Below are 25947 nucleotides of genomic sequence, written 5' to 3' on the forward strand. Positions count from 1 at the left end.
GGAAGTGAAAATACAAGAGGCGTTTGGGAAAACAGGAACAAGTTGATTCAATTAAATACAGTGGCTGGGAGAGTATCAACACAGTGCGTCTGAATAAAGTCTCTCACTGTACAAAGTTTTGGCTGACAATATATACATCTTGTGAGGTACAAAAAAGAAATTCTACGTTAACCCCTTGCATGCTCGTGATGGAAGCATTCCATCACGAGCCACGGTGGTGCTGTGCTGGTGATGGAATGGTTCCGTCACGGCCTGGCCGCCACACCTGCGCGGCATCAATTTTGCACCTGCGCGGTGCGTTCTATTGAGCTGTCGGGCCGTGACAGAACCATTCCGTCACAAGCACAGCGTCACCGTGGCTCGTGATGGAGTGGTTCCGTCATGAGCATGGCGGCGCCGTGTGACCCACCCCCGCCCCCCAGCGCCACAGCGGAATTACCGCCGCGGCCAAGGGATTAAAAGAAAAGCATTTTAGCGTTAATTAACAATTTTGGTCATCTGATAAGTTGACACTGATGGCTCTAATCTTCTGTAAACTTAGTATATGTGTTAATAAACATTTAGAAAACACTCACAAGTACTGGATAATGTGATCGGCGATGTCATTTTAGATGTCCTCAGTGATGTCACTGACCATGTAATGATGGTTGGAAAATATGAGGTCATAAGCAGTGCATTGCGTGGGAGTAAGTTATCATTAGCTCAGATAACTCTAACTGCGGAATTCTATGTTTTTGATCAAGTGAAATCTGAGCTGAACAATAAGGTCCCTGCAACCTTTATTTTCACTGAATGTCTAAGTATTTTTTAATTCTATTTCTAAAACATCCCTGTAACCTTTGTTGTTTCATGGAATTTCTAAGGTTATCAAATTATTTTTCCTAACCATAATGTCCTTGTAACCTTTGGTTGTTTTAAGTGAATTTCTATGCTCTTTAAATAGTGATTCCTTTTGCAGAGTGGTGGACAAAGGCCTCTGACCAGCTCTCAGAAACCCTGCTGTTACTGGTGGTAACAGGTGTTTTTAGCCCCTAAGAACCCTCAGCATCCAAGAGAATGTCATCTCTCAAACAGTAGCACACCAGGACGTGCATTTGTAGAGAGGTGGATAAAGGCTGCAGGGCCTTAAACCATGTCCATTGTTGAAACCATCTCTCATCAACAGTGCCGTGGGGGATTTACTTGAGGTAACATGAGGTGTTCTTGTCCCCCAAGGGCTCTCAGCATCAAAGGGGACTCTACCCCTAGCTAGTAGTGCAGCAGGTGACCCACTCAGACACTGATACAAGCAGTAAATCAGCCACTCAGATCAGATATGTTAGATATAATATCAATGTATTTAATTTATTTTATTTATTTATTTAAAGAGTTTTATATAGAGCTGGCTAGACCGGAAGGGCAATACATTGGGAGAGGAGAGAAAGGAGAGAGAAAAGTAGTGGAAGAGGCAGGGGAGGGAGGATAAGGGAAGAGAGAACAAGGAGAGACTAAAGGCAGACTGGGTAGGTGACGACCAAGGAGGGAATCCAAGGCCCATCTCCCCTAAGGTAAACCAGGTTGCTCCATCGGGCATCAGACAAAATAGTTGAGTCTCAATACATTGAGAGAGGAGAAAAGGAGAGACATAAATAGAGGGAGGATGCGGGAAGAGATGACAGGAGAGACGAAATGAAGTCTGTCTACAGACCAACTGGGTAGGTGACGTCCAAGGAGGGAATCCCCGGCCTGTCTCCCCTATAGCTAAACCAGGTAGCTCCATCGGGTATCAGACAAAATAGCGAGATCTCAATTGACGTGTGAAAATTCACAGATAAACAGGGTGGGGACTAGGGGCCGGTACAGGTGAGGGCAAAGGTCGGTAGCAGGAAAGTGGAGAAGAGTAGAGCAGAGAGGGGTAGGGGGAGAAAGGAAATAAGGTCAGGAGAGTCGCAGGAGGGTTTGTTACGGCCATCATTTTAGACGTTGTCTTTTATGAAGTTACATCAGTTACAAGACCATAGTATGGTACAGTAAAAAAAATCAATGTTTTATGAGTTCGTAGGAGTGGGGAGGAGCCATAGCAGGGAGACGTCATGTCCGGGCCTCTGTAGATCCCTGTGTAAGCATTGATCCAGTAGTTGGTCTCGGCCATGATGAAACCCTGCTCATGGGAGGCAGCAGACATTAGTAGTACAGCTTGTATACTAATCTAACTTTTGTAGTAGGTTAATATATGTGTTTAACACTCACAAACTCTTAGAAAAAGTACACTCACTTAGTGATTTTATCAGTGATGTCATTTGAGATATCATCAGAGATTTCATGAGGTTTTGTTTATTCTGTTTCGTACCTAATATGTATAATCAATAAATGTCATTTTATTGGTGACCACATTTAAGAAATGCTACTCGTATTCAGGTCACTCACTTTGTTGCCACATATTAAAGACTTCAAACATGATTTAAAAAGGCAATCTGAGAACAAAGTCTAACTTTACAACTTTTGATATTCAGAGAGGTCATTCACAAGTCATATCTTTATGTTCCCAGTCAGTTCAGAATCTCTAGCTTGGGCCATACTCCACTCACCCTGGTTGTACACTCTGGCTCATGCCGTACTCTCCGGCTTGGGCCGGATGAAATGTAATCAATGAGCCAGAATGGCGTTTTTACAAAAAGTAACAGTAGGAAAGTAGTGTCAACAGTACAGTCAAAACACTGCAGTCAGCTTTGAGGAGAGCACAAATTGTAGACTGCATGTACCATGATGCAAAGGAGCAAGCCTTTCTGGGATGTGATGTAGTGTCCGCCATACCCTTGCCTCTGCCCAAACCATTTATCACACATATCTAATGTTATACCTAAAGTTACTTTTTATAAAAATGTCATTCTGGCCCATTGATTACACTTCATCCAGACTGAGCCGGATAGTATGGCTTGGGTGCAGAGAGTACGGCCCGGATGTAGAGATTCTGGCCTGAGTTTGCATATAAAAATACGACTCGTAAATGACCTCTGTGAATACCAAAAGTCATTAAGTTAGACTTTTCTCTCAGATTGCCTTTATGAATTGGGCCCATTGTTTCCTTGCTCACAGGGGAGTATTTTTCCCCAAATTGACATCTTGTTTACATGAGGCAGTGTGATGGAATAATTTTGAGTATTACATGACATTTTCAATTCACATAATTCCTCAGTTCATTCCATATTATAATGCATAATTAAAATTACTCCCGGACATAGTGTATCTGATGTGAATCTTTGAAGATTCTGGGGTCATCAGAGTTTAATCACCATCGCCTCCCCAAAACTCCTGAAAAGCATTAGAATTTAAAACAAAAATACTTTATTCTTAATCTACCTACAGAACTCTAAGTGCTAAAAAGCCCCCACATTTCATAGAGAATTTAGTTGAATCCCTACAGCAATAGTCTTAAAGCAGAAGTTAAAGGTGGGTTGTGTGTCTCATGTATTTTGTTGCTGACTGAGGATGAATCATCATCACAATTAAAGTGTTCTGTTGATGATGAGTATCATCCAAGCATAACAGGTATAAAGAACTGAGAGGCATATTATCAAGACAAGCAATAAAGTTATCGCTGTTTTAGTGGCAGAAAACTGCTGCTAAAGTGGCGGTAATCAGCTTGATAATATGCTCTATGGAATTCTAATTGAAGCTCATGTTAAATGTGAAGGACATTTAACATGGGCTTCTATGGGAATTCTCAAGGGCATATTATCAAGCCAATAAAACTGCGATAGTTGTATTGCCTGTCTTGATAATATGCCCCTCAAACCCTCACGATTTAGCATTCCTTGAGTAGAGATGGAGAGCCAAGATTGAGGCAGAACAGCAACAAATAACACTTAGATAAGGCCTTCCTTTCTCCACATTCAAAGTCAAACAGGAAGGTTTTTTCTCATGGTCATATTGGTCATATTTTATAACCTTACAGTTGAGATAGCGCCTTAGAAGTGTGGCGACATAGAGAGAATATTTGAAGACCAACGTACCTGTCAGAAAGGTTGTATTAATGGAGCCACAGTGGAAAAAAGCTGATGGGTACAGCTGAATCCAAAGAGGTGCCGAATGTATTTATAATGGACTCTCTGTTACTGTGCATTAGATCCCATTGGACTAGTGTGTTCATATGGGAAACGCGTAATTGACAAGTATGTGGGAGACAGAAAAAAGAACATTTACATTTTAAAGGGTTTATTTCCACAACAAGTCTTTTGTCACTGAACATTATCATATTGTTTTTGAAAGAGATGTTTTTTTCTCTTAGTTTCCTTTTCTTTGCATTCCTTTCCAATGCCTTTTTAATCTTTTCCCAGGTCCTGATCAGATCCGGTTGGTGAACGGCCCCTCTCTCTGTGCTGGAAGAGTGGAGGTCAGGCACAATGGGGTGTGGGGTAAAGTCTGTGATGACAGCTGGGATCAGAAGGACACATCGGTGGTCTGCAGACAGCTTGGATGTGGAGCTGTACAAAGCTATCAATATAATCCATCATTCGGGATCAGCCCTTTGCCAGCTCTGATGAGTAATGTCGGATGCCAAGGAAATGAGTCTTTCCTGTGGAAATGTGCCCAGCGAGGCTGGAGTGTTAATACCTGTCCAACGGGGAGGAATGCTGGAGTGACCTGTACAGGTAAGAGGTGTAACCTGTGTGTAAAAACAAGTGTGGAAAAAGGTAGGGCCGATGACCTTTTTCAGAGTTGCCCGGCGTTAACCGCCTCTATTACCACTCAAATTACCAAACAAAGAGGCAGGCGCTGGAGACTGGAAGGCAGGAAACAGAAGTTTTATTCCGACGGAGCAGAACACATCAAATCAGACAACAGGGTATCTTCTCGAGGTGCTCTAACCGCATCTCTGAGGCCTAGCCTCTTATACACAGGTTTATGATCTTTATTACAGTTTATTGCATGTGGCACATTCTTGCAAATGCTTTGAAGTATGAAAGGACATCCTCGGAATCCCCGCTTCAGGCCCGTTCCCACACACATTTACAGTTGAAGTCCCCAACCCGGTCACAACAGGTGATGATTGTCGCGCAGCTGGACATTCCGCCGATGTATGTGGTTGATCGGATCTCATGGGGTGGGGGCTTTGATCAACTCGTGGATCCTTTGATGGGAGAAGCTTCCTACTGTATGGGGGGGCAATAAACAGCATCCGCAGGGCCAGGTGGCGGCCTGGGAACGAGTAAGACAAACGGGCACAGAGGAAAGGGGGGTTTTTATCAAAGGACTCGGGATCATGAAAGGGATGGAGGGAGGTGTTGAGCTGGGAACAGGATGGGGTTCCGAGGCAGAGCTGTGCTGAAGAGGGGTTTATGGCCCAAGGCATGTGAGAGCGGGGGCTGTCAGCGCGCGGGGGATGTTTGCGAGGTCAGGAGAGAGAGAGAGGCGCGCTGGCTGTCGGCGATGGGCAGAGAGGCCATGGCATTTTAAAATGGCTGCCGCTTACGCGCACGAATAGGCTCGAAAAGGGGGCAAGATGGCGCCGATAATGTTGACACTGCAGTCTAGGTTTTAACAGTCCTCCCTTTTCAACATATCTAGCCAGCTTGTCTACTCAAGGTCAATCTGCATTAAATTCCTAACCTCGACATCATACAGTGCTCCCATACGTTCCTTTCCAAAGTCCACAGTCTTAGGGCAGATATAATTCGCACATAATGAACACAGAGGCGGCAGGCATTGAATTCCTAAGCAGAATCCACATATCACAACCACAGGAATCAGGACAATGGTAAACAGTCTCCAGCCCCAGTTCTTAACAGTATTCCAAAACCATCCACCAAGCGACCATTCTTCCTGCTCCTGGTGAACTTCTGAGGAGAGTCTGTGGAGATGTTCGATGGCCTTGTACACTGAGGGTGAATTGTCCGGTATATATGTACAGCAGCTGGATCCAATAATGCGGCATGCTCCACCACGATCCGCTAGAACCACATCTAGAACAAGGCGGTTCTGGAGAGCCACCAGGCGGACCGCTTGAAGCTCGGCTGTGTTGTTTGCAAGGATACCAGCTGTGATGTTCATTGTTGTCTCGACTGTCTTGGTCAAATGTCGAATGGCACGGCTGTTTGCCATCGGGCCCCAGAGTGGAACAAGTCCCTTCATTGCGTCGAGGAACTGTGCTCCTGTAGAGTCGGCTTGTTCAATGTCCTTGGCTCGTTTTTGTCTATGATGATTCGCTGGAGTCACATAGGTCGGAGGAAGGATGAAGGAGATAAAACAAGTGCCCCCCCAGCCTTTGGGGAGCCAGGTGTAGGCTTTTGTGCCGCAAACGAAGTACATGTTTGGAGAGGATACAAAGGAAGGTGGATCGGTAGAGTCCAAAGTTCTGGTGAAGCGGCAAGCACTGCGGCCCACCAGCTGTGTCCCAAGCCCTTCTATGCACATAAGGCCTGTGACGTTGATGACAGATAGGGCCACAGTCAGGGTGGCGGCTGTTCGCTTCCGAAGGTAGGAGAAGGTGGGTCTGGTCGGATTGTTGAACACCTGCATTTCAATTCGTTCTTTGGCAGGGATGTCCATGTGGATGGAGTCGTTGGAGGTCTGCGGGCAGAAATGTGTCTTCGTTTTGTTTCGCCAGACCTCATGAAAGAAATGCGTCATGGTTTTGCTGGAGGTGGCATTGTCTCTATGGCTCTCTTGCAGGAGGATTAGCCAAGCAAGGCAGGAGCCGTGGATTGAGAAGGGTGAAGGGATGATGGGTATCGAATGTCCAGTGGCGTTGGGTAGCAACCCACAGATCCAGCAGTTGGTGGCATTGGTGGCAAGGTTGTGTTGGTGCAGCAGCTGCACAAAGGAGTTGTTCCAAAACTCCTTTCGCCTTTCTCTGAGTTGGGGAGAGAGAGAGATCAAATAATGCTCCTTCATGGTGGTAGGCTGTGCAGTGGTCAGGAATGTCTCATGAGCGGGTGCGTTTTCTTCCACAATCCAGAGTGTGGTCATGAGGAGAAGGCAGAAGAGGATCGTGATAAAAACTGCAATTGTCTTTGAACTGTGGATTCTGTCTGTCTTTGGATTCCTGTAGCGAATTTTCGGATGTCCGGTTGCTTCCATCACCTTCTTATCGGGCGCTTCCATCATCTTCTTATCGGGCGCTTCCATCATCTTCAAGGGAGCTCGGTAGCGGGCAGAACCAAAAACCTTGTCTGGCTTTCTCTCCTGACAGCCTTTGTAGTGTTAGGCCACCGATCTGAGAATTATGACTTAGTCAATGGTCTGCTTAGCCGAAACTCTCTCCTTTCGTCGCAGGTTATACCCTTCTTTGGATGGCACGGTGGGGTCAGGAATCTTTGCAAGTTCAAGTGTCTCTGTGTCTGGGTAGCAATTCAGCGATGGTCGGTCTTTGTTCAGGAGCTCTTCCTGGGTGGTCACGTCTTCGGTCGTCGTCAGAGTCGGGGGAATCCACTTGCAATGGTGCGCATGCACCCAGGTCCGCTTTCCTTCCACTCGAAGAGCTGTTCGGGTGGTGAGTAGGACTTGCCAGGGGCCCGTCCACCGGGGTTCCAGACTCTTGGCGCGCTAGAAGTTCTTTATGAGGATGAAGTCCCCGTTTTCAGGTTGTGTCCGGGACCCCTGGAAGCATCAGGGATGGCATGCAGCACCTGTTGGTGAATGACAGACAGGGTTTCAGTCAATTTATACAAGTAATCAGACATTAGGACGTCCGGGACGTCATGAATGGAAGTCGGTTTTGGTGCAGACCAGACGCTCATGGGTCGGCCGAAAACGACCTCGTAAGGTGTCAAGTGGTGTTTGGTGGGGGTGGAACGCATCGATAGCAATGCCAGTGGGAGAGCGTCTGGCCATTTCAGTCCTGTGGTAGCCACTATCTTGGCTAGCTTTAGTTTTAGCGTGGCATTGTGTCGCTCAACAAGTCCAGCAGACTGGGGGTGGAAGACTGCGTGGAACTTCAGTTTTACACCCAGCCCTTTTAAGATGAGCTGGATAACTTCGGCTACGAAGTAGGGGCCATTGTCGCTCCATAAAATCCGACAAAGGCCGTAGCGAGGGAAAAATTATTTTAACAGTACTTTTGCAGTGGTCATAGCAGTGTTATCACGGGTTGGGTATGCTTCCACCCATTTGCTGAATGCGCACACCACAACAAGTACGTATTTCAGGCCTTGGCATCTGTCTAGTTGGATGTAGTCCATCTGCAGGACTTCAAACGGGTGATTGGGAACCCCAAACCCTCCCCGGGGTACCACAGTTCCTTTCCAGGGGTTATGCTGCAAGCATATCAAACATTGTTGGACCAGACGTTTGGCGGAGTCTGTGATTTTGTCGTTGTGCCAAACTCTGGAGACAAGTTCAATCATGGGGGCTGATCCTATGTGAGCAGGGGAGTATGCCATAGTCAGTATGGGAATCAGGTATGAGTCAGGTAGCAACCATTTGTTCGTGTCTTTTGTACGCCAGCAGCCTTCATCGTCTTTCAGTCCCACCCGTGTCCATTCAGTCAATTCGTGTTGTGTGCTAGCCATTTGAATGTCCCTAATAGTGTCCCTAGCGTTGGTCCATTTCTCTGCTTGGGACCTGGTTACGTACATGCGTGTCGTCGTCCTATTTTCAGCTGTGGTTCGAGCAGTGATATCGGCTAGTGCATTTCCCTGTCCAATAATGTCTGTCACTTTCTTGTGTGCCTGGCATTTGATAACCGCAAGTCTTTTGGGGAGAAGGACAGCTTCGATCAGGGCGGAGACTAGATCTCCATGTAAGATGGGGGTGCCGTGAGAGGTCAAGAATCCCCTTTCCTTCCAAAGGAGCCCAAAATGGTGAACCACCCGAAGGCATACTGGCTGTCGGTGTAAATGTTCGCTGTGGTTCCTGCTGCTAGGATGCATGCTCGTGTCAGGGCAATCAGTTCCGCTGCCTGTGCAGATCGTTGTGTGATGCGGGCTGTCTCTACTACAATACGGGCCGTTGTGACTGCATAGGCAGCTGAAGTGGTGCCATCGGGGAGTTTGATGCAAGAGCCGTCCACCCGCAGCTCTCCGTCAGGGTCAGGAAAAGCTGTGTCTCTGAGGTCAACCCTACTTCTAGTCTGTTCGTCCGTGAGGGTCACACAGTCATGTACAGGGGGCACATTTGGATCGTTCTCCGGTAGGGGCAACAAAGTTGCCGGGTTCAGTGTGGTGCATCTTTTCAGGGTGATGTGGGGTGCGAGCAGAGTCAGTTCGTATCCAGTCAGTCGTGCATTCGTCAGGTGTTGCGTCTTGGTTTGGTTCAGGAGGGTGTCAACTGCATAGGGTACTAATACCGTGAGGGAATTCGAGAGCACAATCCCCTCACTCTGTCGGATAGAGATAGCAGCGGCGGCTACAGCTCGAAGGCAGGCAAGCAAGGCTCTGGCTATGGGGTCAAGAGTGGCAGAGAAGTAAGCGCATGGTCGTTGCTTTGGGCCAATGGACTAGGTCAAGACAGATAAAGCACACCCCTTCCTTTCGTGAGTGTAGAGGGAGAAGGGCTTTGTGTAATCGGGGGTACCTAGGACAGGGGCTGAACAAAGAGCATCTCGTAGCTCTATGAAGGAGGATTGGCATTCAGGGGTCCAAGGGAGGGGGAAGGGGACATCTTTAGCTAGCAGAGAAAGCAGCGGTTTCACAATGAGGCTGAAGTTTGGCAACCACTGCCGACAGAAGGAGGTGAGGCCTAGTAGGGAGCGGACCTGTTTCTGAGTCTTAGGGACAGGGGTTTCAAGAATGGTTTGGATCCGGTCGGGAGTAAGTTTTCTTCCGTCTTTGGACAGAAGGTGGCCTAAGTAAGTGACCTAGGGTTGGCAGAATTGCAGCTTCTTCTTGGCGACCTTGTGGCCATTTTCCGCAAGGAAGTGCAGGAGTTGAATGGTGGCTGTGACTGCTAGTGGAGTGGTGTCGGCCGCCAAAAGGATGTCATCGACGTATTGTATCAACACCACCCCATCGGGTAACTGGACCTCGTCCAGTTGTCTCTTGAGGGCCTGACTGTAAATGCTGGGGCTTTCTGTGTAGCCCTGGGGTGCTCGACAGAATCTATATGAGCGGGCTTTTAGGGTGAAGCCGAAGAGATATCGGCTGTCTGGGTGGATGGGGATAGAGAAAAATGCGTTTTTGAGGTCAATGACAGTAAAGGTGGTGGCAGTAGAAGGAATCAAAGTCAGGATAGTGGTGATGTCTGAGACCACGGGGTACTGGGGTACAACTACTTTGTTGATCTCTCGAAGGTCGATGATGAAGCGGTATGCTTTCTCATCTCCCTCTCCTTGTTTCTTGATGATGGGCAAGATAGGGCTGTTGCAAACGTTGCTAACCACTTCCTCTCCCACTCCTGCGTCTATCAGTGACTGAATAATCTTTACCAATGCCTTCTCGCCCTCGGGCGATATCCGATACTGTGGAAGTTTTGGGAGTATTGCGTCCGGTCAAACAGTGATGTGCACTGGGTCAATCATCATGCGTCCTACGTCCGAATCTGTCTTGGCCCACAGATACGGAGGCAGAGTGTCAAGTAGGGACGAGTCAGTGTCAGTGATGGAAAACATGCGACGGGAAGGGCAATGTCTAAGCAGAATGGGGTTGTCGTACAGGAAAACTCGAACTCCGTCTTGGGAACATCTAATAGTCGCTCGGAAATGCTTCAGCAAGTCGAGTCCCATAATGGCGTCAGGGGTATTGGCGGAAAGCAGAAACGTCGTGTCAGTTGTATTGTTCTATAAGTCAAAGGGGATCGGAGTGGACAAAGGGTTAGTGGAGGGCGTTCCATCGAAACCTATCGATGTCACAAGTGAGCCAGACAAGGGTGCCCTTGGAATCAGTCGTTTAGATAACGCACTGCGTGTCGCGCCAGTGTCTACCAGAAATGGAGACTTTGTACCCAGGTGTGAAGAAACAAGGACCCCCTGGGTAGTGGTTACGAAAAACTCCTAGGGCAGGGTAAATCAGATATGTGTACAAAAACTTCCTAGGCAGTCTGAGGGCCAGACAACAGGTGATTGGACCAAGTAGGGCTAGGAAAAGGGGCAGATAATACATGAAACCTTAATAAAAATAGATCATGATTTTAATAAACATATTAAAAATCATATAAAGAACAATAGGTTCACATTATATGACACAGTTACATAAAACAATACAATATATGCTCAATATAATTAAAAAAGACACCAACATGAATTTAATAGTGTCTGCAATAAAAATTGTGGTGGAAAATTACTCGACGCGCGTTTCGGCGAAAACGCCTTCTTCAGGAGCCGCAAGTTACAATCTGTAATTACATATAAAGAAAGGACTTGTTATAAACATGGCTCTATAGAGATTCGCGTTGGAGATAGGTACATATTAAAAAACATATTAATCACATTATGCATTAACAATATGCATTTAGTTAAACAATAGCATGTAGCCCTTAACCTAGAGATAGAAGGTCCAACCATTATGTCTTGTGTCTGGATTGTCATATAGTAGACCTATTCTGAAAAACAGATTGTGTAGTATTCACTGAGCCAGGTTTTAAATCTGGAGGGAACCTATACTTGTCCTATCTATCCAGGACATATTTTATAACAATAACATTGCAGGTATATCGAGAGATACAAGAGACACTTAACTAAGGTCTCTTTTTTATATAACATGTTTATAGTTAGCTCTATGACATAACCTCGTTGTGTAGTCTTGATGTGGAGTGGTTATAATTTGCTAAATAACGAGATTGTTTTCACATAGATAACACAATAGCATTGCGTGGCATGTACATTGATATAACGCCAATACGTTCATGACTGACTAGTCAAAAAGCAAATAGATACCCCAATAGCATCACATAACAAGTACATTTTTCACATAGATAACATAATAGCATTGCGTGGCATGTACATTGATATAACGCCAATACGTTCGTGACTGACTAGTCAAAAAGCAAATAGATATCCCAATAGCATCACATAACAAGTACATTGATATAACACCAATATGTTCATAACTTACTGCTCAACAAGCAACCGAGGGATGTCGTTCTCAGGTAAATGGTACTGTAACAGAGTACCTGTAACATAGGTAAATAATGTCTGATAAATATAAGGAATAAATGTATATAAATATGTGTAAAATTACCAGACCAAAAAATACTATGGCATGGTGAATCAGTGAATCAGAAAGACACAATGGTTCCATGAGGCACGAATCCATGTGAACTGCAAATAGTACTATTTGAGCATATAAAGATACGAGACTACGGAACAATGTAAGAGTAGCCATATCTAATTTAGTTCAAAGTGAAATTCAGATAACATATAGCGGTCTATAGTACCTGTGTAGCTAGGAACTGTTCCTTTGCTTGATGAAGAATGTAAAGATCAGGCGAATAGATGAATAACAGTCTTTAATTATGCCAGCAAAAGATCCCTGAAAAATAAAGGGATGTCTATCAGGTGGTTGTTATAGACAGATATAAGGTGTCATGGAAGACACTCACGTACATATGAACTCGTATCAGTGTTGGTACGGTATTTACCTTTTTAAATGTGTGTAGGTGCTGATGTACCCAGGACCTTAGCGGTGACATAAGGACCTTGCTGGTCAACATAGAGCTCGACTGGATCCCTCCCTTGCCCTTGGCAGTCCTATGCAAAGTCGCGGGCATCGTCGCAGTCAGACTGCTGGTACTGGTTCTGTCTGGGTCGGTCAAATGTATTTGGTCTGTTTGATTTATCGTTAGTCGTGTCATTTGCGGGCCCCCGTTGCTGTCCTCTATTTCTCGGTCCACCCGCTATGTCCTTGGGGTCCCTATTTCTGTTCATCTCCAACAGAACCGGGCACTGGGATTTCCAATGGCCGAATCCTTTGCAGAAGGCACACTGGTCCTCGCTAATGTCTGTACGTCCAATGTGGGGTGTTGAGGTGCGGTCTTTAGGAGGTGCAATCCTAGGGACATTTGTCTGGTAGTTTCCTTTGTATTGCTCTCGTCCTATAGTCACCCCTTGCAACTGCGCAATCATCACCCTCTCTTTTAAGTCTTTCTTCTTTTTCTCTGTTGCTCTATCGTTTTCATTTTTCTGGTGCTCGTAATATTGGGCCATCTGAAGGATAGCCGCAGGTTTGGAGGCCGCCCAACTACTCTCACTGGCCTGCAGTTTCTGAGAGACCTCCGGCGACAAACCCTTAACATAATTCTGGACAAACAGATGGTGTCCGGTTGCAGTGGTCATGTCCTGGCCGCTGTAATCGGAGAACACCGTTTCAAACCGGGAGAAGTAGTCCGATACGTCTTCCTGGGGTTTCTGACGACAAGCCGTTACTATCGACCAGTCCACTTTCTTTTCTGGGATCAGGGTTTTCAATTTCTGTACAATTTTGTCTGGGAGGTCTAAAATGGATTTCAAAGGCTTCTGTCCAGGTTCTCGTTGTCTATCTATGCCATCGAGTTGTGACCAGGTATGTCCGAACAGCTCAAGGTGGTCGACTTTCCGGATTTGCTTCCACACATCAGCTGGTAGACATAACCCGAAAAACAAGTCGATGTCAGCCAGGGTCATAATCGTTGAACCTAGGGCTGTACCTAATTCAGTGTAGAAGGCAGTGGGGTTTTTACGTAAATCGGGCAGAGATTTCCGGAACGTCAGAATATCTTGCCGATCCCATGGCGGGTAGACCCAGTTGTACACTACCCTCCCTCTTGCATCTTGGTGGTTGACGTCATCGTGTGTTCCTAGACCTCGTGGAGGAACCCAGTAGGGGGCAGCCTCTCTTATTGGCATCATGGTGCTAGCTCGCTCAGTTCGTGGTTCGGTTGCTACGGGTGTCGTGGGTTTAGCTTCCGATTCCTGTTCAGTGAGGTGGCGGAAAACCTCAAGCGTACGCGTAAGGAGGTCCGTCACATCACACTCGCCCTCATCCCCGATATCGACCTTCCTATACAGAGTCGTTAGGCTCTCGGGACCTTTGTCTCGATATCGGTCCTCATACGCATTCAGGGCATGATAACACAGTCGTACGGCAAAATGTCGTCTGTGGCTCCCTGCATATGAGTTGAACATATCCGTGATGTGCTCTTCACTTTCCTTTCTTTCTACCAGTGTCCTCACTATCTTGTCAATCCCTGCTCACTCATCCTTGCTTAATCTGTTCGTTCTTGCGGAATCAGCCTTTCGGGTCTCTGGGTCATCTAACACTGTCGCTTGTGCTGTATCTAGTACAAGGGGTTCGGCCGGCGCGGAGGCCATAGGGACCAAAGCTCTGGTACCACTCTCGTCTGTGCTTGGGGATAGCGGGTGCTGTGCTAAGGTTTGGGAAGGGGCATATGGAGGGGGCATGTAGATGATCGGAGGACCTAACAAGAGATCATCGTTGGCTCGCTGTTTTGAGGGTAATTCAGGGTAGAGCGTAGAGGGCGTTCTAACCGGACACTGGCTTGATGTCTCTACCTCTAGTTTCTGTTTGGTTTCTTCTCTTTCCTTAATCTCTTCTTCTAATTTCTTGGCAGCTAGGTGGGCTGCCTTTCGCAGCTATTTTCCCAACCTACTTTCATTTCTCTTTTTACGCTGTTCGGTTTCTTTGCGCCACATGCCGAGACTATCAAGCATAGTGGGCGTTGTCTTGTGTTTCCCAAGGGCTGTCTCTAGTGCGCTTATTTTATCCTCGTCGAAGGATCCTATCAGTGGCCACTGACTTTTCTGATCCTTCTTCGTATATTTATACCACAGCTTGCTATAAGCTATAGCGATCAATCCATGCTTCATGAACATGTCCTTATTAGGGGTGCCTTCCAGTGGAGCCGGATGGTTCATCTCTAATAAGCGGTCCGGGCTAAACAGGCTACCAATCAGTGGGTAGAAGATAGGCATGACGGATTACAACGGGGACAAAAGTCTGCACTACCTATCTTATCACTGCGTGCAAAGACTAGACAGAATATTTCTATTCTTCATTGTTTGCAGGCGGTGAATACCTCAAAAGAACCTATATCGAACAGTCAATGTTCGGTCAATCAAACAATCAATGGGGAGAATAAGTAGGCACAACGGGTTACAACGGGGAAAAAAGTCTGCGTTACCTACCCTTTCAGTACCTGCAAAGAGAGAACCTGTTCTTCCCTGTTTGCAGACAGAGAATCTCCAGAAAACAATCCGCGAACAACAGTTCGGGCCAAACAATCAATCAGTGGGGGAGGAAGATAGGCACGACGGATTACAACGGGGACAAAAGTCTGCGTTACCTATCCTTCACTGCTTGCAAAGAGAGAGCCTGTTGTTTCTCCGTTTGCAGACAGTGAATCTCCAAAAGAACCAACAAAAGAGTAATACTAGTATTATCCAAATCAAACAATCATTTCGCAATTTGTCGCGTTTACACGACCTTACCCGGACCGCATGGACAGTTTCTTGTCTTCCGAATCCAGTGCCCGATCGTCCTCTATTCTTCGTGATCTTCGCGGCACTCCTGATGGTTCCCAGTCAGGACCGTAGATCTCTCTCTAGAGGTCTGTTCGGAACCAGTGAAGTTCGGATGATCGGCTGTCAGAAGAGGGTCTATCGGACAGGAGCTCTCCCGATCGTTGCAGTCGTTCACTCTGTCGTCAGGACCTCTTCCACTGGATTCACGAGTCGCTGATGGGCCCCACGTTTGGGACGCCAATTGTGGAAAAAGGTAGGGCTGATGACCTTTTTCAGAGTTGCCCGGAGTTAACCGCCTCTATTACCACTCAAATTACCAAACAAAGAGGCAGGCGCTGGAGACTGGAAGGCAGGGAACAGAAGTTTTATTCCGACGGAGCAGAACACATCAAATCAGACAACAGGGTATCTTCTCGAGGTGCTCTAACCGTATCTCTGAGGCCTGGCCTCTTATACACAGGTTTATGATCTTTATTACAGTTTATTGCATGTGGCACATTCTTGCAAATGCTTTGAAGTATGAAAGGACATCCTCGGAATCCCCCCTTCAGGCCCGTTCCCACACACATTTACAGTTGAAGTCCCCACCCCGGTCACAACAGGTGATGATTGTCGCGCATCTGGACATTCCGCCGATTCACGGAATGTATGTGGTTGATCGGATCTCATGGGGTGGGGGCTTTGATCAACTCGTGGATCCTTTGATGGGAGAAGCTTCCTACTGTATGGGGGGGGGCAATAAACAGCATCCGCAGGGCCAGGTGGCGGCCTGGGAACGAGTAAGACAAACGGGCACAGAGGAAAGGGGGGTTTTTATCAAAGGACTCGGGATCATGAAAGGGATAGAGGGAGGTGTTGAGCTGGGAACAGGATGGGGTTCCGAGGCAGAGCTGTGCTGAAGAGGGGTTTATGGCCCAAGGCATGTGAGAGCGGGGGCTGTCAGCGCGCGGGGGATGTTTGCGAGGTCAGGAGAGAGAGAGAGGCGCGCTGGCTGTCGGCGATGGGCAGAGAGGCCATGGCATTTTAAAATGGCTGCCGCTTACGCGCACGAATGGGCTCGAAAAGGGGGCAAGATGGCGCCGATAATGTTGACACTGCAGTCTAGGTTTTAACACAAGCTTCCTCGCATAATGAAGACATTAATCACTTCTGTTAAAATAAAAATACAAAAATGAATTTCGGTTAGCAACCATTTCATGAAGTAGGGGTGGATAAATCATTAATGCCCTTCATTAATTAATAAAGGTAATTATTTTCTCTGGAGCCAGTGGTAAATTTACAGACCCCCTTTCCTGCCTGTATTCTTTGTATCTTTATATCTGTTATGACCACTTCAGGGGAAGGAGGGGTTCACAAGCAGCCATGGCCTGTGCAGGTAAGAGTGGTGGAACAGTGGGGCGGGGTGGGGGGAATTTGATAGACAATGATGAGGGAACATTGACTATTTAAATATTTTTCCCTTGTGGTTGTCGGTCGAACCCCCTAAAATCCAGCCCCACCGTCCCACAGCTCTTACCTGCACAGGCCGCTCCTTGTTCACTAGGAATATATGATGTTACAATGCTAACAATTACAACGCATGCCTTTACAAAGTGCTTTTTACATCGCACCTACCTTTACAACACATGATTTTACAATGCATGCCATTACAACACATTTTTAGAAACTATCCTTATAACGCATTCCATTACAACGCATACTATTACAACGCATAATACTTCTAGGGTAACAGTGGGGTAAGTTTTGGATAGTGTAGGGGTAAAAATTACTATTCACATATACCCCCAAACCTGTACCCACCCTAAAGCAAAAGAAATCTCTATTACTAACCTCATAAAGCATTGTAATGGCATGCATTCTAATAGAATGCGTTGTAATGGCATGCACTGTAGTGACATGCGTTGTAATGCCTGCATAGTAATGGCCTGCCATATAATTGCACTCACATTGTAATCACTCAAGCTCGAGTAATAGCATAATTTGGGTTATTTTGCAACACAAGGTCATGCATAATTAGTGAAATTACTCTGGTCACTCTGGAGTCATTAAAATGTCTCCCAAGCCTAGTTCTAAGATTGTGACTTGGAACATTCGCAACATGGCTACTACGGCAACATACTATAGAATCCACAGCTATCTGAAAAGGCCACACTTCCACTTTCCATGCCTCTAGAAAACTAGCTTAATCCCCCACGTAATCTCCTTCAATACTGCTGAGGTCTTTTGGTGGGCTTGCCTTTTTCAAGTTAGTCCAGCATTGTTCTCATATCGGTGGCATCTGGGGTCCGGTTTAGCACAAGGTGCACAAGGGTGGATCAAGGGGTGGAAATGTGGTCCTTGAAGGAGTGCTAGACTGGATATTCATCTCAATAGTGCCAATCTTTGCCCAAAAATGAGGATTGCATATCTTTGTCCACTATACCGCTCTCTCTACTGACTAATGTCCCCAATAATGGGCAAGGGATAATCAGGTATTTGATCATTGTCATGCACTTCACCCACCCTGAAAATAAATAATACTCATTATAATCAGGCTGTTTGCACTACACACATGTATCGACTGTTTTTACTATATTGAAGGGATGGCAGGGAGGGTGATTAGTGCAGAATATTTTCTTTAACAAATTTTCAGATCAATTCAGACTTAGATTCTTAAATTGCCATTTGCCTCAGGCCGCATACACATGCCGGGGCATTCACACAAGGAGACATCACCCAGAGGTGCTACATGATTCCTCATTTCATTCCACAGTCTCTGAACACATTGAGATGTACTTTAGAGAAAATGAAGGAATTTCAATGGATAATACAGGAAATGGGATACACTGTCTCTGCATTAAAACAGCATATGTGGTAAGATGTTCAGCAGGGAACTTACTGAGGCAGAGGATTGGATAGAAGAGCGGGAACTGCCATTCCAGACCAACAAGTGGACTATTCAGAGAATGACTCAGACCCAGGTGGACTATAGAGCTGCGCAGAGCAGACTCATTTGATGAGACTATCGATACTTTGTGGCTAAGCAACATGTGGAGGGTGATAAAGTGGATGTTATGCTGGCCTGGTTGTGGAGACCCAAGTGCCCATAGCTGTGGTCCAAAACAGAACAGGGATGATAATTGAAAAAAGAATCAACCAAAATCAGTACTGAACCCTTTACAGTGGCTGAACATCCCCTGTCTGAAACATTATTACAAAAAAATGGAACTGTGAAATGATCAATCTATAGGTCACAAGAATGATGGTAACAAAGAGGCCCTGTTTATTCTGTGACTTATTTCTTGCAATATTTGCAAAAAAGTAAATTAATGAAAATCTATGCAAGTTTTTTTTTTTTACTGTGTCTTGGATGACTGTATTCCTTTCTCTGGTTTACTGGGAAAATTACTTTCTATTTGTTATAAATGTCCCTTTTTACTGGGTCATGCCCCACTTTTTGCCTTCCTACTTCTTCTTTTTACTGATCTGTTTTCTTTGGATTTAAGACTCTATTACATATAAGTCCCTCTTAAGGTAGGCCCTTCATAACCGGTAGAGCAGGGTGCTGTATAAGTAAAGGCAGCGCATATATTCTGTACTTTTACATGTCCTGGTTGTGAAAAACTCCCAAATGTGTTTTTCAGTACTGTGAGGCGTACCCATACCATAGCTTAATATTGGGGATTCCTTGGGATTTTTTGTTTCTTTTTGCGGAGTTTTATATAGCACAAACTTGACCCGAAGTTATCAGAGAGATTTACATAAGCACCTGTTGCATTGCAGACGGACATATTCATTTTGTGACGCACAGGGAGATTAGGTTATTACAAAATCACAGGATCTTAAGCGTCCTTTTCTGAGACTCAAACTCGATTCCCCAGCTCTGAGGTCGACTGCTCTAGTGTTATGCTATATCTTCACCCCTTATTACGTCCAAGGAAGGGGGATGATATGTCATGTTTGGTACCCATGGATTTGCAATAATACATTCTCTTTAATGGTAAAGTTGGATTAATGAATGTTACTTTAAAAATGCAACTTTTAGAAAGTTGGAATTGTTCTGCCCTTAAACCCTGTGTACCTGCTGCCTGTCTCCAATACACATCTGGGGTGGGTTACAGCTGAGCTTTGGGCTTTCCCTCTGGCCAGCCACACACAAAGGGAGCTTTGGTGTGACTGATGGGTCATCAACAACCTGATGGTTCTTCCTGGGTAGGATAGGCACGAGGAGCTAGACACAGCAACACACACACCTAAGTAGGCTGGGTCCTGTCACCACACAAAGGACTATTTGACCCCTTGGAGGGTGTCTGCAGCCAGGGGAGAAAGGGAGGACCTTGGTGCACTTCTAAGCACCTCTTTGAAGTTACTCCTACTTCAAAGGCACCACTGGGTATAAGAACTAGAGTTCTGACCCTACTGACACAGTACACCTACCTGTGTCTACTCTGCCAGGAAGAAGGACTGCTATGCTGCTGAAGGACTGCCACTTTCCTAGACTGCAGCATAACTGCTTTTCTGCTGAACTGTCTAATGCCTTCTTTGCCTTGGTGAGAAGGACTGGACCTACACCATTTGAGCCCTGGGTGGCTCCAAAGGCTTGCTTGCTTGCTTCCTGTTCTGATGTCTCAGGGACAGCAAAGACTTCCAACAACACTGCTACAGCAACTGGACTCTGCCATCTGTGAGTCCTACCCTGCTGAGTGGTGCTATTCAATACTGGGCCCTTGAAAGTGGGGTTTCTGTGCTGGAAAAGCAAAATCGATGCATTGCTTCAATCACACAGGTCGAACCGACATGCCTCCTTTTTACGCTGACAGGTCCATTCCATGCTCAAGATTATCTCATCAATGGTTGTGGGGTTTGACGATTGACGTATCACCTTCATCATAATGGGTTCCCCGGTGACGCCCCCATGGCTGCGCAGTTCAGAACCAATGTATTGCCTCCATTCAAAGGGATCAACACTGACAAATCATCTCCTCTGCTTCCGGCTTCAGTTCTTCAACATTGACGCATCCTCCAATGAAGGTTTTTTCAGTGGGACAGTATTGGTTTTTATATCTGCCCCGTGCTCCAGCGTGGTAGGGTGAACTTTAAGATTAGATCTGGCCAAGTGCACCCATATAGTCCCAGTTGGCGTTTTATGATTTTAAGCATTATCTGCGTCATTATTCAAAAGTCGGATTTGCGATTACCAAATAGCGAATTTAAAGGAATCACTATTTGGTAATTGCAAATCCTAATGCATGTAGGAATCTCAATAAATTTTGCAATTCCTAAGCATTAGCTAATAGCGATTTGGTAATTCCAAATTGCTATTAGCTAATGTGACTCTTTTTATTCCTATGGGCCTGCAGGCCCATAGGAATGAATGGGAATGCATTAGTAAATTGTGATTACCAAATTGGTAATCGCAAATTCCAAATTCAATTGCAAGGGTGCCAGGGGGCCTAAGGCGCCCCTGATGAACCCCAAAAAAGTTAAGTGTGCACATGTGGCACACACATATGCCCTAAGGGCATGTGTCTGTGACACATGTCCCTCTGAAAAATGCACTTTTGTACATTTTGCAAAGATTGCGCAAATTACTATCAATTTTAAATTGATGGTAATTAGCATTTCCTAAATGCACACTTTGCATCTAGGAAAGGATTGATGCATCACATTTAGGGAATTGCAAATTGTGATTCCCTAAATGCATTTGCAATTTAGGTAATCTTAAATAATTGTGATTACCTAATTTGCAAATGCTAAGACTTTGATGCATCAGAAAAGGCCTTTTTGCCCTTGCAAACCGGCCAATTCTGCGAATTCACTGCTTTGCATGGGCAAAAATGCTTGATGCACGAGTCTCTATACTTACTCAGTGACCTAGAAAAATGGGCTGAAGAGTCAAATATAATACCAACGTATCAGACTGGTTTTAGGGCCAAGGCATCTACAATGGACAACGTCCTGGCGTTAGCACATCTCTCAGCCATGGCAATCTCGAAGAACTACCCCCCACTATTCTGCTGCTTTGTGGATTACAGCACAGCATTCGACAAAGTGGACAGAAAACGCCTATGGTGGAAATTAGAAAAATGGGGGATATCACCGAAACTTTTAAAGGCTATTAGGTCACTATATGAGGCCACCTGGGTGCGGGTTAAAACAAGAACTCGCACTATCACTCGCAAAATAGCCACAGTAAACGGGCTGAAGCAAGGGTGCGTGCTGGCCCCCATCCTATTTAATCTATACACCACGGATTTGGGTGAGGCCCTAAAAGGTGCCAGTCTAGTAGCCCCCAGACTAGGAAGACTGAGGCTACCAGTTTTACAGTACGCTGATGACACAGCCATAATGGATCACACGAGGATAGGCCTACAAAGAGCTTTAACAGCCCTAAACAGCTTCAACATCGCCAATAGCCTGACAGTCAACAAAGGGAAAACTAAGGTCATCATCTTCGGATCCTACCATCAGAAACGGCAAGCACAGTGGCAGCTGGGAAATGCTCAAATACATTCTGTGGCCTCTTACAACTACCTGGGGGTCTGGTTTTCGGAACGGGCCAAAGCAAATGTTCACCTTAATCAGCTGACTTTGAAAGCCAACAAGGTAACACACTTGCTAAGACAACTAAGCCAGAATCTGATCAGCCCTTCCGCTAGCCCAATTCTGATAGCCTTAAGAGCAAAGCTTCTTCCTGCAATCTCCTACGGACATCTGGCATTTCCTGGGAAGCTGGACGCACTTCTCAACTCTGCCCAAGTTAAGGCTTACATGTCGGTGTTACATATACCTAGGTCTGCAAGAAGAACCAGGCTGAGACTGGAGCTTGGCCTAGCAAGGCCTGACGTGATCAGCCAGGGGGACCTTATCAAGTTGTACCTGAGGATATTAAAGGCCCCGGCTAACTCCCTAAAACACCACTTGAGATACATCTTTGAAGACCCAGCATCGACATACATGGCACACTAGGCTGGGAATTGCAACTAAAGCTCTTAAGATAGTGGAAGAAAATCTCGTGAGGCAGGACATCCCGCTGAACGTTTGGTAGAGAGCCATTAACAAACAAGTGAACAAAATCTCCTTTGAACTTGATTATAAATCCCTTTGTCGTAGCCCCAATTTGGAACCCCTAAACAACTCTTACACTGTGGGCAAAGCACAATCATATCTAAGCGAGGCCATCACAACACAGGCCCGAAGCAAAATTCTATCCATGAGGCTGATCACGCTCGAGATAGCAGATTTCAACCCCGCTTGGGCCCAAAGAGGGGACTCCATATCCTGCAGGCTATGTACGCACAAAAGGGAATCCTGGCTGCACCTTCTCTGTTGCTGTCCTTACTTCAAGAATGAACGCCGGCGACTGTTGCGCCCGATTTGCCTCAATCGGAGCATAACAACATGCTCGGAAGCATCAGCCCTGTGTTTCTCCACCACCAACACTATGTTCCTAGCGAGATTAGCGAAATTCGTTCACCAAATTAGTTTAGCACTAAAAACCCATAATGAGATTATTTCATCATTCAGGAGGCTCACATCAAAAGCAACTGATCAGAGTTGAAGTGCAATCGTCACGCAGTTTCATTGACATTGCCACTTGCATGCCCCCATATGGAAGAAAGTAAGGACTTGTCCCAACGCATACAATCCCGGGAAACGCCAATCAATGGGACTAAGACTGTGGGAGCTGTATCCTTCTTTCTCATTTTGTTTTTTTTATACCATTCTTTTAATTACCACAGGGTACACTTTTTTTTTTTTTTTTTAAACAAGCAAAGAAGTCTTTTTCTTTTTTTTTAGAATTACTGTTCTCTGTACCTTCTCTTTTTACTGTAAAGATTTTAATTAATTGTACAGTTAATAAAAACCTGAAACCTGAGTCTCTATATTTGCAGATATTCTTTAAAAATTCATAACTCAGGTTCTACATATTAATGTTTGTTGTTTTAGTCTTGTTTTTTCAATAAATTATGGCTCTAGTTTTCTATAAAGGTGTAGTATATTTTTGTATGTTGGCTTCACTGTCCTTCTGTTTTAAGTGTTGCACGAATGCTTTACTCAGTCCCTCATAAGCTAAGCCTGCTCTGAGCCAAGCTACCAGGGTGAGTACAGGTTAATTAAGGGTGTGTATCTGAGTTACCCTGACTAGGATAGTGGTCACAATTTGAAATTGGTGACAACCTCTGCCAACTAGAGACCTGATTTCTAACAGTATTTCAATTACATCAGTTCAATTAGTGACAATCCTATGCCTTTGCTTGCAGCTTCTAGATGCAATACCACCTCTTAGAGCCCAACAGATTATGGGCTGTTGAAGGATGGACTTTATACTGTCTCTCATATTTAGATACAATATGCTGTAAGGGACAGTACAGAAATATTGACCCCCACGGCCTGGGAGAAAACCCTTAGCTTTTTTGTATTCCATATACCCAGCCCATGGTTTATCTTCCTTCAGTAATGATATTGGAATTAAATGTCTGAATTATACTGTGTTGGTCACTTCATATGAAACCCTTTGTAATTGTTTATATTTTGATAAAGTCACCCTAAATCATAGATGCTCTATGTCACTGGTATACAAAATTTCAAGTTCTGGTTTTTGCTATAAAAAATCATTGTACTTAGTTGTTTTAGTCTTATTTGTTTAATTGAACTGAACTGGTATAATCAATCCAGAATTTACTAATTTGCTGCAGGCAAAGATGTGTAATAGGGAACCTTCTGCTTATCCTATGGCACATGACCCTAGTACCTTTCCATGGCTTTGTAAGTAATATCAAGAATCTAGATTTAGTAAATTAAACATCTGTAACTAGTCTTGCAAAGTGTCTAATCATCTTTATCATCAGTCACCTCTGCAGGTTCACATAAATAATTAGAAGCATTTGTGGAGCACGAGATAGTTCAATAGCGGGCCTCCCAAGTTGCAGTGCCTTAGACCAGAGTGAACGAGAGTGACATTCTGTACTATGTCTGTCAAAACAGGTTAGTGCCTGTATCTAAACCACTTTTAGCATTAAGGGCAGAATGTTGCAAAACCACAGGCTTTGTGACCACTGAAGTGCTTAGCATTATGTAAAAACCCTTTTTTATGAGTTGGAAAATTGTTCTGACTAATAAATGGACTTTTGCGTTCATTCTGAATTGCAAATAGGAGGGCCCATGAAAAGGGTTTCCTCCATTCCCTTTCTTATTTGGAAAGGAATCTATTGATAGTTGGAGTGGTATTAATCATTAAAGCGAAGGGGTCCACTGAGGACCTTTTCCCTTTGTGAATCCTGTTAGCAGCCTCAAGGGAAGAAATTTTCCAAAAACAAAAATCTACAAAAGTGAACGTTTATGCATAAAAATCCTGGGAGATAATGAGGCTCACGTTTTTACTGAGGAATGCAAAATTAACTGAGATGGGAATTAAGTGAGTGATGGGTTCCATCCTGATCAAAATAGTGATTTATAAACTCAACAATTTTTTTTAAAAAGTTTGACAGGCATGAGTTGGAGAGAAGCATCTCAGAATTGAGTTGTAGCATGTCGAATGACCCCACACAACACATAGAAGAGGCTCCTATGAATTATTCAATGAAAGAAAACTACACAACTGTTGAAAGTAATAGGGGATTTGTAGTACATGCCCATTTAGATTGAACACGAAGGATGAGTAGTGTAGGAAGGAGTTTGAAAGCAAAGGCAAAGAAAGGTAAAGTATAACAGAAAAAGGGTTTAAAAGAATGTGTGTGTGTGATAGGTGGGGACAATTAAGAGTGAAAGTCCCTTTGGGGAGACAGAAATGATCCAGGTTTTCAAACTATTTGAGATTTACTAAAGTCTATCTATCTATCTATCTATCTATCTATCTATCTATCTATCTATCTATCTATCTATATATCTATGTATCTATCTATCAATCTCATCATAGACATACTCACATGTGAGTGAAGAAAGACTTTGCTTCAAGCCCACCTGCACAGCCTATGTTTACTTATGGTGGACTTACACAAAACCATAATATGCCACTCAATTCATATCAAGAACACCCAGTACTGTTTGAGGAGGGGCAACTTTCACTCTCCTGCCCTGGTACACCATGTAAGACATAACATTCCGAGACACAGTAAACAAAGATTGCCCCATGTAAACTCAACTTTGGGAGTTTAGGTGAGTACACTGTATACACGCTGAGAGGTCTAAAAGAAACAAGAAACATGGGGCCTGATTACAATTGCTGATGGACTTCTGTCCCGGGGATGGGGACCGCCCGCCTTTAGGGCGGCGGTACCATAATATGGCATTACAATGCAGCCACCACCACGGCGGTCGCAAGGGACATGTTTTCCATTGCCGCAGGTGCTACTGGCAGCAGCACCCGCTGCACTGGAAAAAAATGCACGTTTTGTATTTCCCTGTAGTACGTGGCAGGTACCAGGCAATACCTGCCACACGGTGAAGAGAAATGGTAGGGACTAGGCATGGGCGGAAAATCCGTTCCGCTCGCGGATTTTGCGGATTTTCGGGAAATCCGCAATCCGCGAGATTTGCGAATTTCCCGCAAAATCCGCAAATCCGCGAGCAGCGGATTTTGCTCGCACTGCTCGCAC

General features: G+C 45.1%; 1 protein-coding gene across 1 annotated transcript in view; it reads left to right on the plus strand.

Moving 5' to 3' along the window:
* Window positions 1-25947, plus strand: part of LOC147729479 (uncharacterized) — a 207140-nt gene that overhangs the window by 50427 nt on the left and 130766 nt on the right. The window contains exon 4 of the mRNA XM_086954000.1: window positions 4317-4631. Coding sequence (XP_086810126.1) covers window positions 4317-4631 — 315 coding nt within the window. The remainder of the gene's footprint in view (window positions 1-4316; window positions 4632-25947) is intronic.

This window comes from Lissotriton vulgaris, chromosome 2_1 (genome assembly GCF_964263255.1).
Source record: "Lissotriton vulgaris chromosome 2_1, aLisVul1.2, whole genome shotgun sequence".
NCBI classification, from domain to species: Eukaryota; Metazoa; Chordata; class Amphibia; order Caudata; family Salamandridae; genus Lissotriton; species Lissotriton vulgaris.